Source organism: Ochotona princeps, chromosome 19 (assembly GCF_030435755.1).
Source record: "Ochotona princeps isolate mOchPri1 chromosome 19, mOchPri1.hap1, whole genome shotgun sequence".
NCBI lineage: Eukaryota > Metazoa > Chordata > Mammalia > Lagomorpha > Ochotonidae > Ochotona > Ochotona princeps.
In genome coordinates this window covers 17,627,169-17,646,352 of record NC_080850.1, presented here as the reverse complement: position 1 = coordinate 17,646,352, position 19,184 = coordinate 17,627,169, and the positions used below count along the sequence as shown (strand labels likewise).

General features: G+C 45.4%; 2 protein-coding genes across 2 annotated transcripts in view; one reads left to right on the top strand and one right to left on the bottom strand.

Annotated features, from left to right (window-relative positions):
* ADAM19 (ADAM metallopeptidase domain 19) overlaps nucleotides 1–1,306 on the bottom strand; it is an 85,724-nt gene extending 84,418 nt beyond the window's left edge. Inside the window, exon 1 of the mRNA XM_004587495.2 lies at nucleotides 1,096–1,306. Within this exon, the coding sequence (XP_004587552.2) occupies nucleotides 1,096–1,192 (97 nt within the window). The 5' untranslated portion in view covers nucleotides 1,193–1,306. The remainder of the gene's footprint in view (nucleotides 1–1,095) is intronic.
* A 13,760-nt stretch (nucleotides 1,307–15,066) lies between these two features.
* On the top strand, nucleotides 15,067–15,384 carry LOC118760110 (large ribosomal subunit protein uL23-like). Its single transcript, XM_058677880.1, has one exon. It carries the CDS (start codon nucleotides 15,067–15,069, stop codon nucleotides 15,382–15,384), a length of 318 nt encoding a protein of 105 aa, XP_058533863.1.
* The last annotated feature ends 3,800 nt before the right edge of the window (nucleotides 15,385–19,184 follow it).

The following is a 19,184-nucleotide window of genomic DNA, read 5'->3' as shown; positions in this document are numbered from 1 at the left end:
CAACGGGCCCAGCACAGCCCACTCTCCCGACGGCTAGTCCCGCCTGCCCAGCTCAAGCCGCTAGCCCTGGCTTCATTGGAAAACGCTGACTGTTGGTCCCAGCAAGTTGGGGGGTCTGGATTCGTCCCAGGGCCTCCGCCAGCAGCAAGGCCAAGGTTAAGGTTTCTCCGGTCAAAATGACAGACCCCAGGCACCGCTCCACCCACCTCCATCCCCCTCGGGACCGCGCCTTCCGCGAAATCGACAAGAACCCCCGGAGGCAGGGAGCTCAGCACCAGGAGGTGTCTGGGAAACTAGTCGTGAACCTCTAAGCTGGAAGCTGCGAGTTCAAACCCATAGCTTCAGAGAACGGGAAACTGAAGCCCAGAGAGCCCTTGGCAATGGAATCCCTGGTTTCCAGTGCCCACGCTGACCTCAGTCTGCGGTGGGGATAGGGACAAGACCTTCCACTTCCAAGGGCCTCAGTTCTCCCATCTGTGCAATGGGTGAGTCATATCTGCTTTAAACAACATTCACGGTCAGCGTTGGGGTCCGAGGTGCAACAGCTGGCGACAACCAGCAGGCCACCATTGTCCCCTGTGGGCATTTTATCCACTACACCTCCGCGTGCGCTTGCCATAGCATGTGGTCCCAGTCAGCCCCTAGCCTGGGATGCGCGGAGCTGCAGTGAGCGGCGAGAACAGATGCAAGACAAGGATGAGAAAGGAAGAGGGAGGCAGGAAGGGAGGGAGAAAAGGAAAAAAAAAAAAAGAAGAAAGGCGGAGCAGAGGGACCGTGAGAAAAACGATTAGACCAGGAGAGCAGCAGAAAGAGAAGCCAAAAGCAGGAAAACGGAGGAAGGAGCAGAGGGAAAGGCAAGAGGAGCAGGCGGCTGTTTCTGCTGGCTCTGGTTCTCCGACCTGCACCACCTCCCAGAGAGAACTACGTGGAAACAAAGCCTGGGCTCCTAGGTTAGGGGGCAGCAGGACGCAGACCCCGGTAATTGCAGACGCCGTGATCCAAGCACTCGGTCCCGCTAGGCGACTCCTAGGGGTCCCGCCGCCAAGCCCACCAAGCCTCCATCCCCCACCCCACCCCCAGCTCCCAGCCACTTACTTCCCGTCCATCCCAGCTCCCGCGCCGCCCGCGGCTGGGGCAGCTGCAGCACGAGCGCCAGCAGACAGAGTCGGGCGGCGCCCGCGCCCCCGGTCATGGTGGCTGAAGCCCCTGGCACTCGGGGCTCACACGCCCTCGGCCATGCTGCCCCCGGTCCGCCGGCGGCGGCGGCGTTGGCAGCGCGTCTGGAAGCCCCGCGCGCCCTCCCCGCCGCGCTTTCAACCCCTGGCCGAGAGGCTCCACCCCACCCCACCCCCGGCCCCACCGGACTCCGCCGGGGGCTGGAGGAGGGGAGAAGCCCGCCCGGAGGGGGCCGGAGGGCCTGGGAGGAGCCGGTGAAGCCTTGGGGGGCGGGGGGGGGAATCCAGGCTGCCTCAGGAAGTGGGAACCGCGCGGAAGCAGTTGTGCCTGCCCAAGGATCAGACTGATGATGGATGCGCCCTGGGGAGGGTCGGGATTCCGGGACCCCTTTGCTTCGCGACCAGTTTCACCGGGTCTGCAAGGGGCAGATGGTCCTGCAAGGGGTAGATGGCCCTGGGTGACGCCCCGCGGCATCCCCTGAGACCACCACTGTAGCAGGCAGGCTCCGAAAGAGTTAACCGGCCCGCCCAGCACAAAGAACTAAGCGCTCTAAGGAGCTGTTTCCTTAGCGAGACACAAATCAAGGAGCCTTGCCCTCGGACTGGGAGGAGGGGATGGTGAAGAGCGGCTGTCCCAGAGCTGCGGAAGAGGAGAATGGGAACCTTGCGCGGAGGGAAGGGCCGGGACACACTGGCGCGCCAAAGCCCGTGGGCTGCTTGGAGAGAAAAATCCCGATTTGGGATGGCTAAAAAGAGAACCGAACATAATAACGACTCCCTTACTGAAGGCTCGCTATCAGCTAGAATTAAAAAAAGAGAAAGAAAAGCCCTGGTGGGTCAAACACCAAGTACCAAAGGTGCACTGTGTCGTTTACATCCATTGAGTTGAGTAACAACGGAAAAGGTCTTTTGGCCTTTTATTTATGCTAGGGGTTTGGTATTATTGTTTCTTTTAGACATGCGGAAACTAAACCTGGGGGCAAAGAGTATCAAGAGCCTCTATTCAAACCTACATCTGGGCAACCTCTACAGCCTGCTCCAGCAGGCCTTAATTTACAGGAGAAAACCAGTAACCAGAAGTGACTTGCCTAAGATCCCACAAGCTTCATCAAAGCCTGGTTATGGAAACCGAGAGTCATCTGTTCATTCACTGAGCCTCTTTAGTCAAACCCAAGTTTGGGGGATTGAGCTTTTTGGCAGGGCTATAAAGATACACCACCATGGTGCCGTGATGGAGTGAGTTAGGCTGAGATACTGGCATCCCATAGGGATGCTGGTTCCAGTCCCAACTGCACCACTTCTGATCCAGCTGCCTGCTAAGGTGCCTGAGGAAGCAGCAGAGGATGGCCCAAGTGTTTGGGCCCTGCACCCAGGAGGGAGGCCTGGATGAGAATCCTGGCTCCTGGCTTCCCACTGACCCAGCTCTGCTCATTGCAGCTATTTGGGGAATGAGGAGAGTGTGCAGGAAATGGAAGATTCACTCCGCCTCTCCCTCTCTCCTTCTTTCTCTGCAACTTTGGCTTCCAAATAAGTAAATAAATCTTAAAAAAAAAAAAAAAAACTTAAAAAAAAATAAGGGACTTCTATCCATATAGGAGTGTGAGGGTTCCAGCTCCAGTTTTGCTCCCAGTTTTAACTTCTTGCTAATGCTGATCCTGGAAGGCAACAGACGGTGGCTCTAGTAGTAGACTCCCCATCACACACACAAAAGACCTGGATTGAACTCTCAGCTCTCTTGAGGGCCATTTGGGAACAAACCAACAGCTGGACAAAGCAACAGCAGAAGTCTTAGGGCCATTTTGGTTCCTTATAAATGGTTCTTATCACGTGGTACAGGACTGCTAACACTGCGTCCACCCCACACTCCCAGTTGTGCCCAATTCCTGGTCTCTCCTCTCTCTCTCACATACTCCTTACAGCTTCCTTTTTCCCAGCTTGGACACAATTCCTCTCCATCCATCTTCACAATCACTACCTGCTCTGACTCTGGTAATCATTTGGTTGGAGAGGTCCCTGGACTGTGACTCCAAAGTGAGACAGCCTGCACATCCTTGGACATACCCTGTGGGCACACCTAGCCTATGGCGACTACTCACCTCAACCCCACTCTTTTTTGTTATGTTGATTATCTGCTACCCTGCAGCCCCTCCTGAGAAACCTGTCTGCACTGCTCCAGCCTTTTAACTTTTCTAGCTGAAAAGGTTAGAGAATATGTCAAAGGGCCGGCTAATCTCACCTCTGTTATCTTTCTAGCACTTCTCATGTCACCAGATACTTGCACAATTCCTCCAGCCCCATACAAGGCAATGTACTCCCTTCCTGCGTCATGTATTAAGCGTGGCCTCCTCTCTCACTTGGTACTCGTGCAATATTTTTCCATCTGCATTACAGACTTCCCTCTTATGTTTAAACCTTTCTATGAAGCCACCAAAGGCAATCTAGATGAGCCCTTACAAGAGACCTCCCCACTAGAAATTCCACTACAAACCCTAAAAAAGACTCTTCTCAGCATTGCTGAGCTTTCCTATCCCACATAAGCCATTTCTTCTCTATACTTATATTTGGGTGGGTTTTTTTAGATTTTTTTTTTTTTTTTTTTTTTTTTTTTTTTTGGATAGACAATTACAGAGAGAAGGAGAGACAGAAAGCTTCTTTGCCCGCTGGTTCATTCCCAACTGAAAGCAGTAGAGGATGGCCCAAAGCCATGGGACCCTGCACCCACATGGGAGATCCGGAAAGAAGCTTCTGGCTTCTGGCATCAGATCAGCTCAGCTCTGGCTGTTACAGCCACTTGGCAAGTAAACTAGTAGATGGAAGATCTTTCTCTCTGTCTCTCTGTGTAAATCTGCCTTTCCAATAAAAAATAAATTTTTTAAAACCTCTACTGTCTATATTATTCAAACCCAAACTCTTCTTCATTTTCTAGATTCACAATACAGCCGATACACTCTCTACAGGAAACTCCGCACACCATATCCCAGACCTGTAGCACCCATCAAACTGTCAATCCCAGCTCCAGGACCAGACCAGCCCTGCTTCCTACTCAGCAGGCCCACGGATCACTCTCAGGGGGAGACTGGCAGATTGGCTTCACTCATGTGCCACCAGATATGTGGCTACATTACCTTCTGGGTATGGTGGGTGCCTTCTCAGATAGGTACGAGTTTTCCACCCTAATAAGGGAGCCGCCATCATTTCTGGTATAATATTAAGGGATATTAGCTCCAGATTGGCTTGCATCCAAATAACAGATCAGAATTTGTCTCCCAAATGACTCAGCTAGTATTGACCTCTCTCATGCCACTTCCATATTTCCTATCATCCTCCCTCTTCAGGGAAGGCAAAATGTAGGAACAGTATTTTAAAACAAACCCTGATGCACCTAGATTGTGTAAAACTTATTTCTCTGGCCCCACTAAGCATTAGGTTTCTTCCCTGGAAACCATTAATATGCAGTCCATTGAAATCCTCCACGGGAGACCTGTTCTCATACCAGGCCTCCTTCTGCTTCACAACTCTGAAACCATTTCTTTTTCTTTCCTTCTTTTCAATGAAACACACTTTTATTCATGGACCAATGCAGACAGTATACCTACCCAAACCTATATGGGTGTACTTCTACCTTTCTATTCAATAACTAAGTCTATCTCAAACAAAATGATGCTACGTTAAAAGCCACACGAAATGGGCCCTATCCGGTGATACTGACTGCCCCTCACACTGGTAACTCAAGGGTCATCCTCCCTAGACACATTGCATTTCATTAAAATTGAGGTCACTGTGGTAGCATAACACGCTAAGCCTCCACCTACAGTGCAGGCATCCCATCTGGTGGCTGTTAGAGTCCTGACTGCTCCACTATCAATCCAGCTCCCTGTTTATGGCATGAGAAAGCAGTGGAGGCTGGCTCAAGTGCTTGGGACCCTACACCCGCATAGGATACTCAGAAGAACCTCCTGGCTTCTGCTTTTGCACCAGCCCAACTTCAGCTGTTCGAGTGAACCAGGGGATGGAAGGTCTCTCTCCTTCTCCTCTGTAACAAATCTACCCCCACGGGACCCACAACTCTTACGTGGATGAAGCTCCATGCACTACCAGAAGAATTGCCTGCTCATGTCCCTGACAATTCCTGAATTCCACGGATTCCATCAAATAGGTATTCAACATCATCAGTATACTTTTTCTAGCTCATCTTAGATTGTTGCCTCTGGGTCAATGTCTGTGCCTTCACTCTTATGCAGCTATCCATGTACCTTCTGTTCATATTTCTTACTGCAATGCCCTGGCACCCTCTGTCACTGTCTGCACTTGAACTCTTAGTCCTGACAAAAATTCTCCTAGTACTCTCTTACCTCTTTTGGGTAGGATGCTTCTCTGCTGTCTGTCTGCTGCTTCTGATGTGGTCCCCTTTTGTGCCCCTAAAGCCCTGTGTGCCTCACATCAATACTTCCTCCCTGAAGTCTTACATATCTGCCATCAACATTTGCTCTAGCCTATTCTTTAAACACGATCCCAATGTCTCCGCATGCTGGGTCTGTACACACCTTTCCCACCACCTGCAAGTTCTGAGACAGGACCAAGGCATATGTGACACAGATCGGAACCTTTCTAGCAGAACCACTAGGTTATATCTCTTTTGGAGTTCCCAGGAAATAACACCAACATGGCACGAGGCAAAAAATACTGATGGTTCTATCTATCCAAGGCATTTTTGTTAATGGCCTTGTCAGTCGGTCTTTCTATGTATCGTAGGTTCTCTCTTCCCCTTTTCCGATAAAGTGAGTTCATTCTCTCACACACCTGTAACCGGATTATCATCAGACCTCACCTCTTGTGAATAGTACAATCAGTTCTTCACACCCAATAGATGCGGCCTCCATGGCATCTACTTGTCAGGTTCCCATGTCGCTAGGAAGCTGTGAAGTGATCTCTTACCGTGAGAGGAGTTAGACTGGGTAGTAGCAGTTAGGTTTTTCTGGGTCCCCAAGTCATTTTTTTCTCAAATATAAAGGGGTATTTTCCCCACCATGTCTTGGATTCACCAGAGCACATCTCTCCCAAGACAAGTGCATATCTTAACTTATCAAGAATGCTTCCCCAAGAGACAAGGGTGACACCTGAAGCCAAGGGGGAGGGCTTCAGACTGGCCTCTTTATCATTAGAAAGGGACCAAGGAAGTTGGCCAGTGACACCTTTCTGGCCTTTTGTCCCAAGGCCACGTACCAGGAATTTTCTTTGTTTATGGAGAAATATCTTTGAGGGGAACCTTTAAAAGATGCTTTCTCCACCATTGATATAGGTCTCTCTTTACTTTTCCTCCTGCCACTATGGCAGGGGACTAGGGTCTCTTTTTTCCACTTCTCCTGCCATGATGGCAGAGGATCTCAAAGCGCCCTGCCATCACTAGGATGGGAGTCTCCTTTCTCAACTTTTTCTAATAAATCTTGCTTTAAAACTAAACTGTGTCCGCATGAAAATTCTTCTTTCCTGCGAGACAACAATTGACGTTGCTGCCGTAGTTGGGGTCGAAAAACCCTACAACATTACCATATGATTGTATGCACAGGAACAGAAACGGGGTGTTCTTTCTCTGGAACAGTCATATCTGTCTTCCCACTAACTAGAATTTGTACAGTCACTTTCCCATTTCCCCCTTTGTCCTATACCCTAGACCATCCCTCCAACCCACCACATCAAGAGGGATTTTTGACTCACTCTGTTGGTAATCTCATTGAGTGCCCTGGCAGGAACTGGGACAGGAGCAGCCAACTGGTAATTTCAGCAGACAAGACAAAGAAAATTAAAGACTTATCTCTTGTGGTCCCAGAAGACACAAATGACCTAGTACAACAGTTGTATCACTTCCAGGATCATGGCAGTGGTCTTCCAAAAATGCTGGGGTTTAGACTGCCTCGCCATCAAAAGAAGGACTTCACCTCCTATTGCATGGACAGTGCTGCTTTTACACCAACTAGTTGGATGCAGTAAGAAAAGGGACTTCATGCAAAAAAAAAAAAAAAAAAAAAAAAAGTGTGTTAATGAAATCTGTCCCCAAATAGCCCCACCACATTTTTGCCAATTTTTCAATCATGGACAATGTTTCCATATCTCCTTTCATCCTCCCCATTACAGTGCTTTTATTCCTACCATGTATATTTAACATATTTAAAAATTCTCCTAGGAATGGCTGATTGCTATATCCGGAGCCATCATGCAGGAACACTGCAAGACTGATCTGCTCCTTCAGTCAATGCAATCCCCAAATCGAGGCCCAGTGTCAGTAAGGAGCAGCCAGAAAAAAACCAGCACATTCTCACTATCTGTACTTAGAGTCAAAGAGTTAAGTAAGGCTTAGAATAATTTTAGTTCCTTGCCTATAGGTAAGCCTTTGAGCCATTTGAGTTCTTTGCGTAAGTGTCTGAGAGCAAATCCAACCCCTGGAGGGACTTCCAGGCTCACTGCATTCTTTGTTAAATCAACTCAACCTAGCCTGTGATAAGTCCAAAGCTGCTAGGCTCTGCCGAACTCCCTCCCCTTCCGGACCCTCAGCTGCCTGGACTTGAATCTGTAAGGGAGTTGGACTCTGGGCTCCTTACCACTGTTCACTTGTGTACATGCTGAGTGAGTCGCCTCTTGTTTGTTCCCTGAAGAAAGCTGTTCTGAATATGGGTTAATGCCTTGTCTCCTCTTTATCATGTTGACTTTCCTTTTCTCTCCTCTCTCTCCCATTTTCTTCTTGCATTTAAAATAAAGACATAATTTAAAAAAAAAAAGAGGGCCTGGCGCCATGGCCTAGCTGCTAAAGTCCTCGCCTTGAATGTGCTGGGATTCCATATGTCTCCAGTTCTAATCCTGGAAGCTACACTTCCCTTCCAGCTCCCTGCTTGTGGCCTGGGAAAGCAGTTGAGGACGGTCCAAAGCTTTGAGACCCTGCACCCGTGTGGGAGACCCGGAAGAAGTTCCTGGTTCCTGGCTTCGGACTGGCGCAGACCGGCCGTTGCGGTCACTTGGGGAGTAAATCATCGGACGGAAGATCTTCCTCTCTATCTCTCCTCCTCTCTGTATATCTGTCTTTGTAATAATAATAACAAAAGAATATTCTAAACTTAAAAAAAAAGAACAGTCTTGCTTACAAAATCAATCGCACTCTCCTTCTCAACTTGCCAACTTGTAGAGGACTTACTTTTCACTGGGCCTTCATATGGCTTCTTCCCTCCACGAAGGAGAAAGTGAGAAAGGATACCAGCCCTCCAGGAGGAGGGTTTATCCTTGTGAATTCATTTAATATATTACCTCTGGGCAGGCTCTATCTTCAAATATAGTCATATTGGGGTACAGGGTTTCAGCACACAATTTAAAGAAACATAATTCCATCCAACCATTCTTTCTTCTTCTTACATACAGAATATATTCACTCCATCCCAGCAGTCCTTAAACTCCTAACTCCCTCCAGCATCAATCCCAAGTCTAGCGTCTTATCTAAATAGCATCTAAATCCAGTATGGATAAGATTGGAGGTATGACTCAACCTGTGACAAAAATTTCTCTCCAGCTGTAAACTTGTAAAACCAGGCTATCATGTGCTTCCAATAAACAAAGTCAAGATAGACATAGGATAAGATATTTTTATCTTGAAAGGCAGAAATCAGGAAGAGAAAGACAGGTCCCAATTTGCTAGCAAATTCCAATCATTCTTTTTTTTAATTTTATATTTTTTATGATGGTTACATAGTTAACCAGGGTGGGAAGGGTTGAAGACTTAAGGAGTGTGGGTGAGACCATTGTTTCTAAAGTTTCCCTTTCTTCCTCCTGTATCTGGGGGGGAAGGGGGAAATCAGGGGAGACGCCACATCCAGTCTCCCAGCTGCCCCGGTCCCTGGGGATAGGAAACAGCCAGTTGATGTCATCCCAGGGTCCCTGGTGTGGGGCATGCTACCACGGTTCTGCTCAAGTGGTTTCGATGGTTCTGAAATGATGTTGGTCTCGCCAACCAAGGATGAGGAAATCCTTCCATTGGCTGACACTGTCCACCTCAGAGTCTCTATTTGCCAAGATATTTGCTGTCAACGCTTGACTGGAGTAGTTGACCAATTTGTTCTGTTCTCCTTCCTCCGCTATGATCCAGATGTCCTCTGCAGGCCCCCACAGGTCTGCCATATCCCCCATATGCATCTGAGAATGCCATCCACTGCTCCATCTTAGTCACTTGGGAGGCCCAGTTCTGACACATATACACCATGGTCAGATCACAGACTCTATGATTATCCCCATAGTTGGAGATCCAAGTCCTGCGGTTCCATTGAGGGGATACCCATAAACTACATCTGAGGTGATCCCAGACCTGATTCTTGTGTGTGCTTACTAGTATGGGATCGGGCTAAGTCTGTCACCCATATCAGCCTACACGCACACTAGCAGTTGCAATTCCTGGGTTAGTTCTCTCTCCAGCCTCATCTTTTACATACACCAATGGATGCTATGGGCCAGACCAACCCTGCCCACCACACACACAGCCACACACATACACCAGTGCGAGCTTCAGCTTAGTCAGAGTGATCCCTAATAATCCCCACCAGGCCTGCCCCCAGCCCTGTTTCCTACGCTTGAAAATATGTGTAGCAGACAGGTCTCAGTCTACCCCACATCCCATTCAGCTCTCGTACATATCAATGGGCATTAAAGCCCTAGCTCCATCCAACGGTCCCTACTATCCAGTCCACACTCATTCCAGTGGGTGCCACCATCTGTCTAGCCAGGCCCACCCCCAGACCTGGTTCTCATGTTCACCAATGGAAGAAGCCACAACCAATCAGTGAGGTGCCTGCAGTTTCCTTGCTGGGTCCACTTCCAGTCGCAGATCTTGTACTCTCCAGGTGGTTCTGCTGTCTAGCTTGACAGGATTTTCCCCCAGTCCCAGCACTTACCAGCTGATGTTGTGGCAAAACCCAACTAGCCTGCACTTACTCTAGCTCATGCATGCACCAGTAGATACCGTAGATTAACTCTCCCTCTAACCCAGCTCACATGCAGAACAGGAGTTGTAGCCCCACCCGGCCTGGTCTGCCCCCGGTTCCAGTTCTCATGCTTGTCAGCGGGAGCAGTGGCCAGTAGGATAGCCACTCCCAAACTCCGCTACCAACATCTGCCCCCCTCCGAGTTTCACATGTGCTGGTTGGTACTGTAGCCCAGTCTGGCATGGCCCATTTCACCTCAACGTTTGCTGGCAGGTGCTGTACTAGTTCCAGCTCATGCTGCTGGGTGCTGCCGCCCAGCATGGCCCAGCCAGCTCCCAGTCCTGGCCATATTGTGAACTGGTTGGTGTTGCAGCTCGACCTGGCCTGTCCTGTACTGCATCTCTCATCCCTGAAGGCTAGAAGCCCGAAATCAAGTTGCCATTGAGACTGGTTTCTGGTGGAGCCTCTCTTCCTGCCTTACAGGTGCCCACCTTCTTTCTTTGTGTGTCTTCAATGGCCTGCTCTTTCCACATGCAGGTGGAGCCAGGGAAGGACAGAGCGGTGCACTGGTGCCCTTCTTTCTCTGAGGACCCCGGTCCCATAGGAGTAGAGCCCTGCTCTTAGGACCTTGTTTTACCTTTATTACCCCCTTGTAGGCTCTGTCTCATATTGGGATTAGGGTTTCAACATAAAATATGAGAAGCAGACTTTAGTCCTTGAGCTATGAGACCAGAACTGCAGTCCCAGTGCTGTTTCCATCCAGTACCTTGTAAATCACTTGTTCCGGGCTTGAGTTTCTGATGAAAGACCTGGGAATGGGAAGAGCTACCCCCAGTCAGTCTAACCCAGACATGGCTGAGACAATGGCAGTGAAAGGCCTATGCCAAGTTAAAAATGCACAAGCCTCATGTTGAAAGGATTCTGTGGGACAATCTTTTGCAACAGACAATACAAAATTTACTCCCATTTGCTGGCACTCAATGGATCAATATTTAATCAGCATGTAGATGGGAAATAGGGAGTTAACTTGCAAGAGGAAAAATATGGTGGCTAAGGCACTGCCAACGAGTCAGAAAAGTCCCGGTTTTGTCTGATATATCCCCTTCCTTCCACAGTGGTGTACAATACCACACACACACACACACACACACACACCTGGAAGCCTTTCCATCATTGTAAACAGTGTATTTTCTGGAGCTGGCATTCGGCTTAGTGTGTCAGATGCCCACATGGACATTGAAATATCTGATTAAATTCCAAGTCCCGGTTCCCTGCTCTTGCTTGGTCCTGAAGCAGACCCAGGCAGAGTGGTGAGAGTTCAAGGAATTGGGTTTTTGGTAATCAACTGAGAGACCTGGATTGTATTCCTGGCTCCTGGCTCCAGTCCCAGCCCAGCTTCAGCTGCATAGACATTTTGGCAATGAACAAGCAGATGTGAGCACTCTGCGCGCGCGCGTGTTTGTGTGTGTGTAAATAAATCCAAAAAACTGATTCTTTATGGTTGAAAAACTGTATTTGATATTCATAAAGAATATTACTTCTCTACATAATCTTTAGAATATTCATGACATTTAACCCAGTAATTACACTTCTGGGAAGCTGTCCTAAAAAAATAATCTGCCATGACTACATAGATTTATATATTAGACTGCTCATCACGGTTTATTTATAATAGCGAAAATATTAGAAACAACCTAAACATCTAACTGTGAAGGAACGGTTCATAAATTTAAGATCTCCATATGACGGATTATACTGCAGCCACTTAAAATGATGAGAGTTTATGCTCTGATGTTAAAAAAAATACAGTAACAAAACTTATGATCTCAGCTATGTAAATAAGACATTTTAAAGATGAGTAGAAGGAACGTGCCAAAACATTAGTAGTGCTTACCTCTGTAAGCACTTTACTTACTTTACTCAGTTTTTCCTGTCTCTCACAAGCTTTATTTTTATTTGAAAGGAAGATTTACAGACAGAAAAGAAGAGGCAGAGAGATCTTCTGTGCGGTGGCTCACTCTTCAAATGGCCACAACACATGGAGCTAGGCTGGTGTGAAGCCAGAAGCCTGGCGCTTCCTCCAGGTCCACCATGTAGAAGTGGAGGCCCAAGAACTTGAGGTATTCCCTGTTTGTTTCTCAGGTACATTAGCAGGGAACTGGATAAGAAGCTGAGCTGCCAGGACTCCAACCAGTGTCCATATGAGATGCTGGCACTGCAGGTAGAGGCATGACTTACTATGCCAACATGCCAATTCCCCTTAATTTTAAAAAAATTTTTAAGTCATGGTTTTCCCTATTGTTTATTTATTTTCATTTGAAAGGCAAAGTGTGTGTGTGTGTGTGTGAGAGAGAGAGATCTTCTATCTGCTGTTATGTTCCACAAATGCCCATGACAGCCTGAGCTAAACAAGGCCAAGACCTAAGGAGCTGGAATTCCTGCTGAATTTCCCACGGGTGTAGCAGGAACTCAAAAGTGTAGGCCATCATCTGCTGTCTGCCAGGGTATACATTAGTAGGAAGCAAAATCAGGAATCAGAGAAAGGGCTGAACCAGAAATACTGGGATGCAATGTGGGTATAGGAAGCAGCTCAATCACTCCACCACAATGCCCAACACCTGCTCTTTCCTTCTTTGGTATTCTACAATAATTAAGTATTCTTTTGATAGTCAGGGGCGGAGATGCAAAATGATAAATACACAAAGGAATCCCAAAGAAAGTTGATCCTGGTGCCTTAAGCTGCAGTGTTTTGCATGCTTGGTCTTTGTATACATAGCTGCAGTTCTCCTGTGATGCTAGGGAAACTGAGCCAAAGCCAGGGTTGCAACTATCGGTTCCAAAGTTCAGCAGTTGATCTATTCCAGGTCACTGCACTAGATGTAGCATACATTATTGTTAAAAGATGGCAATCCTGAGCCTGGCATGGTAGCCTAGTTGCTATGGTCCTCTGCTTGCATACACCAGGATCCCACGTGGGTGTTGGTTCGTGTCCCCGCTGCTCCACTTCCTTCCCAGCTCCCTGCTTGTGGCCTGGGAACACAGTTGAGGATGACCCAAAGGTTTGGGAGCCCACACCCACATGGGAGACCTAGAGGAAGCTCCTGGCTCTTGGTTTCAGATCAACTCAGCTCTGCTGTTACGGCCACCGGGGCAGTGGACCAGCAGATGGAAGATCTTTCTATCTCATTCTCTCTGTAAATCTGCCTTTCCAATAAAAAGGAATAAATCTTTTTTTTAAGGTAGCAATCCTACCAGCATTTAAAATTGTCCTTTATTTGCTGTGTGAGCTTAAACAAACATTGCTGTGGCTTTGTTGTCTCATCTACAAAGGAAGACAGTAATAGTATGTAACTCACACTGCTTTCTGAGATTTAAACGGGTGTTTAGGATAACATTCTCACAGTCAGTAAATACTAGCTAACATCCCACTGTTACTAAGTTCCAAGGGACATTCAGCCTGTGCTTTTAGTTGAGTATTAGATAAAAAGTCTAATTACATACCCGTTCTTTAAATATTGAAAGTAATGAGCATGTCATACTGTCCTTATCTTTTTCTTTTTTTTGAGATTTATTTATTTTTATTGGAAAGGCAGATTTATAAAGAGAAGGAGAGACAGAGAAATTACCTTCCATCTTCTGAATCAATCCCGAAGTGGCAACAATGGCCAGAGCTAAGTCGATCTGAAGCCACAAGCCAGGGACTTCATCTGGGTCTCCCACACTGGTGCAGGGTCCCAAGGCGTTGAGCCATCCTCTACTGCTTTCCCAGGCCACAGGCAGGGAGCTGGATGGGAAGTGGAGCAGCCAGGGCACGAACTGGTGCCCATATGGGATACCAGTGTATGCAAGGTGAAGACTTTAGCTGATAGGCTACCATGCCGGTCCTCTTTATCTTTTTCCTAACCCTCTCACTGGGTTGTGAGCCCCTTGTGTATAGGAGTCAGCCTCCAGAATTTAAAAAACACAATAACTGGTTAATCAAAGAAATCATAAATTAAATAATTAATAGTAATGATCTCATTCCAGCTCTGCACATAGCTCAAGGCACTCGTGGAAGAACTGCCCTTGTTAGTCCCTGCTAAGAGATTTCGGCCCTGCAATCATTTTGGGAGCCATTTTTCTAGCAGCTAGCTCTTTGATGTTTGAAGTTCTCTTCTTTTGGGTATAACTTTACATGGACATTTTCCATATTTTTTTCAGTCTACAAATCACTTCTACAACCAAAAACCATCCCCCAAACTTCTTTCTGTTTTCTTTGTGTTCAACCTACCCATTGTGCCCTGGACACCACTGACACCAGTTTTATATCCCTAAAGAATTGTCTTCTCCAGGAAGTTATTCAAATGGAAAGTCGAGTATTGGGTCTGGTTTCTTTAACTTAGTGTAGGCAATTACAGTTCATCCTGTAATTGATGTATCAGTAGTCCTTCTCTTTTACTGCTCAATAGTATTTCACCTTATTTGAAAGGTAAAGTTATACATAAAGAGAGAGAGAGATTCCGTTTGCTGCTTTGCTCTCCAAGTGGCTGCAATGGCTAAAGCTGAGCTGATCTGAAGCCAGGAGCCTGAGCTTCTTCTAGATTTCCTGTATGGGTGCAGGGGCCCAAGGACCTGAGCCATCCTACTCTGTTCTTCCAGGTCATAGCATGGAGCTGGATTGGAAGTGGAGCAGCTAGGGCACAAACTGGCACCTATATAAGATACTGGCACTATGAGCAGAAGATTAGCTTGCTGTGCTGCTGTGCTGGCTCTCTCCCCACCCCTGCGCATGTTTTTTTTTTTTAATTGAAAGTTACTATTGTTAAGTCGCTTGTGCAGCTTTTCATCAAGAATGTGCCAAAGGCAAAGAAGGAAGCTCCTGCCCCTCCCAAAGCCAAAGTGGAAGCAAAGGCCAAGAATGCGGTGCTGAAAGGTGTCCACAGGCACAGAAGATCTGCATGTCACCCACCTTCTGGCAGCCCCAATGCCTTCAGAGGAGCAACCCCAGGAGAGCAAGCTTGACCACTAGGCCATCATCAAGCTCCCTGACCACAGAGTCCGCTACGAAGAAGACGAAAGACAACACACTGGTGTTCACTGTGGATGTCAAGGCCAACAAGCACCAGATCAAACAAGCTGTGAAGAAGCTCTATGACACTGATGTGGCCAAAGTCAACGCTCAGACCACATCTGATGGAGAAAAGAAGGCACCTGTGCAGCTGGCACCTGCTTGTAACGCTCTGGATGTCGCCAAAAAAAGGGATCATTTATACTGAATTCAGCTGTCTAATTCTAAGTACATGTCTTTCATCATAAAAAATAAATAAAATTCTCATACAGTTATCTGTTAAGGATAACACCCAGATTCATAAAAATGTCAAAGTCACTGCTTATAACCCAATGTGAACCTGATATTACTACAGATGAACAAATAAGCTTAGAAAATGAGGTGAACTTAGGTAACCCTAACCTGATCATCTTTTCCCTCTTTATCACCCTTAGAATCAGGCTGAATTAAGTCTTCTCTCAGAAACACATCCTCAGGTGGTGGAAGAGCAGAAAAGAGGCATATTAATTGTTTGCACGCACATGACACTAACAAAGTTTGCTAAAATTACTAATTGGGTTAGTTGAAGTTATTTGAAGTTAATGTAATCTTACTAATTGAAATTTTATTTAGATTCACAGCAAAATTAGGAATAAAAAAATACAGAGAGTTTCTATATACCCTAATCCTCAGATATGCACAACACCCCCATACATACAAATCAATACTACTACTACCACCACCATTTACATATCAAACTGCAAAGGTACATTTGTTAATCAAAACTACACTGATACGTCATTATCACTCAAAGCTCATCACTTACATCAGGATTCACGCTAGGTGTTGTACATTCTGTGGATTTTGACAAAGGATCTTTGACATGTGCCCACCATTTAATGACACATAGTTTCACCATCCTAAAATCCTATGTCCTGTCCACTCATCAATCTTGCTAGTCACTAATCTCTTTACTATTCCATGGTTCTGCCAACTTTTGAACAAATGGACCTAATAAATAGCTATAGAACATTTTACCCCACAGCTGCAGGCACAAATTTTTTTCAGCAGTGCATGAAACAGTGTCTATGATAGCCCATATATAAGGGCTTAAAACAAGTCTCAACACATTCCAAGGAAATTGAAATCATACCATGTATCTTTTCCAATCACAATGAAATAAAAGCTGAGCATTCACAACAAAAGAAACTCAAGAAAATGTACAAACACATCAAGACTGAAAAAAAATGCTCATGAATGAACAATGGGTCACAAAAGAAATCAAAAGGCAAATAAAAATTCTTTGAAACAAATTAACAAAAACAAACATATCAAAACTTATGGGATACATGGGTCCAGCACAGTAGCCTTGCACATACTGGAATCCCAAATAATGCTGGTTCGTATCCTGATGGCCCTGCTTCCCATCCAGCTCCCTGCTTGTGGCCTGGGAAAGCAGTCAAGGACAGCCCAAGGCCTTGGGACCCTGCACCGTGTGGGAGACCTGGAGGAAGCTCCCGGCTCCTGGCTTCAGATAGGCTCAGCTCCAGCCTTTGTGACCACTTGGGAAGTGAACAATTGGATGGACGGAGGATCTTCTTCTCTGTCTCTCCTCATCTCTGTATATCTGACCTTCCAATGGAAATAAAGGAATCTTAAAAAAAATATGGGATACAGAAAAAGTACTGTTAAAAGCATAGTTTATAGAAATAAGTGACTGTACCAAAAAAAAAAAACCCTGATATAAAATCGAATGACCTAACACTCGTCAAAATCCTAGAAAAAGACCAAATCAAGCCCAAAATTATTAGGAGAAAAGAAATTTAATTATCATAGAATAAATATACAAAATAGAAATTTAAGAAAAACTATATAAAAGATTAATGAATTGAAGAGTTGGTTTTCTGGCGGGAAAAAATCAATAAACTATTAGCTAAACTAGCCCAAGAGGTGGAGAAAAGATCTGAATTAATAAAAATCTGAGGTACCTGTGCAGTGGGATTTCATGCTAATCTTCCACCTGCACTACTGGCATCCCATCTGGGTGCCAGTTTGTGTCCTGTTGCTCTATTTTCAATCTAGCTCCCTGTTCATGACTTGAGAAAGCAGTGGAGGATGTCCCAAAGTCTTGGGACCCTGAACCTGAGTGGGAGACCCAGAAGAAGCTCCTGGCTGTCAGCTTCTGATTGGCTTAGCTCTCTGCCTATTGGAGCTGTTTAGGTAGTGAACCATCAAATGAAAGATCTTTCTTCTTTTCTGTAAAATCTGCCTTTCAAATGAAAATAAATAAATCTTAGGAAAAAAATTCCATGTTGAAAAAGATGTTACAACTGATACCACAAAAATACAAAAAATAATTAGGCATTATTCTAAACAGCTATTTGCTAACAAATTGGGAAATCTAGAAGGACAGACTTCTGAATACATACAATTTACCAAATTTGAGGCACACACACACACAAACCCTGAATTAACAAATAACTAACTAAGACTGGGAGGAAATCAGTCTTACAGAGCCTCCCAACAAAGAAAAGTCAAGCATTGGATGGCTTTAATTGCTGAATTCTATCAAGCATTAAAGGAAGAATTAATCCTAATTCTTCTAAAACTATTCTAAAGAACTGCAAGGGTGGGAACGCTTCCAAACTCATTCTGTCAAGGTGACATTAACTTAATTCCAAAGCCAGAGAAAGATACAATAAAAAATAGAATTATTAACCAGTATTCCTGATGCAAATATGTGCAAAAATTCTTAGCAAAATACTAGAAAATCAAAAAGATCATCCCCTTGAGTAGATCGGATTTATCCCTGGGATACCAGGATGGTTCTACATACGTAAGTCAATAAATGTGATTTATTAATGAAATGAAAGATAAAAATCACATGATTATCTCAATAGATGTAGAGAAAGCATTTGATAAAAGACAACACCACTTTATGATTAATAAAACATAACTTTAAAAGTATGGCATTGAGGGAATATACCTCAACACAATTAGAGTAACACAAGCGAACCCCACAATCAGCATCCTATTGAATGGAGAAAAGCTGGAAGAAATTTGACTAAGATATGGAACCAAACAAGGCTGCCCACTGCTCCCAGTGTTACCTAATTTGGTTCTGAAAGTTTTATCCAGAGCCATTAAACAAGAAAAAATAAATCAAAGGGACACAAACTGGAAAAGAGGAAATCAAATTATCCCTGTTTGAAGATAACCCTTTACAGAAAAGAAGCAAAATATTCCATGAAGAGACTAAGGAGTAATAAGACAATCTGGCAAGATTGTAAGACATAAAATCAACACACAAAAATCAATAGCATTTTTGTAAACCAACAATGCTCTGGCTGAGAAAGAACTTGTAAGATCAGTCCCCTTCATAATAGTGATAAGCAATTCAAGAATTTGGACTACATTTAACCAAGGATGTGAAAAGGCTCAACCATGGAAGTTACAAAGCATTAACAAAAGACATAGAAGACAAACACACACACACACACAAATGGAACACACTTCCAAGTTCATGAACTGTAACAATTAATATCATCAAAATGTTCATACTACCTAAAACAATTTGCAGATTCAATGTGATCCCAATCAAAATACCGAGAACATTCTTCACAGGGCTAGGAAAAAAATAAACGTAAAATTTATGTGGAACCACAAAAGCCCCTGATTGATCAAATCAGTATTATTTATTTGTTTAAAAGGCAAAGTGACACAGAGAGGGAGTAACACAGAGAGAGAAAGAACAATCTTAAACCTGCTGATTCTCTCCCCAGATGGCTGTAAAGACTGAGAATAGGCCGACCCGAATCTAGAATGCAGGAATTCCATCAGGGTCTCCCACACAGGTAGCAGGGACCCTTGTATTTGGACTATCTTCTGCTGCTTTCCCGGGCTCATCAACGAGGAACTGGATCAGAGAAGCCAGAAAAGGAAAAATATGGACCTAGATAAGTTTCCATAACTACCAGCAGCAGGATTGTATAGTGGTTGAAAACTGTTCCCTACTTTTACGAAAGCGTT

Coding starts and splice junctions, on each gene's coding strand:
- LOC118760110 (XM_058677880.1), top strand. CDS start 15,067: ATGTCACCCACCTTCTGGCAGCCCCAATGCCTTCAGAGGAGCAACCCC.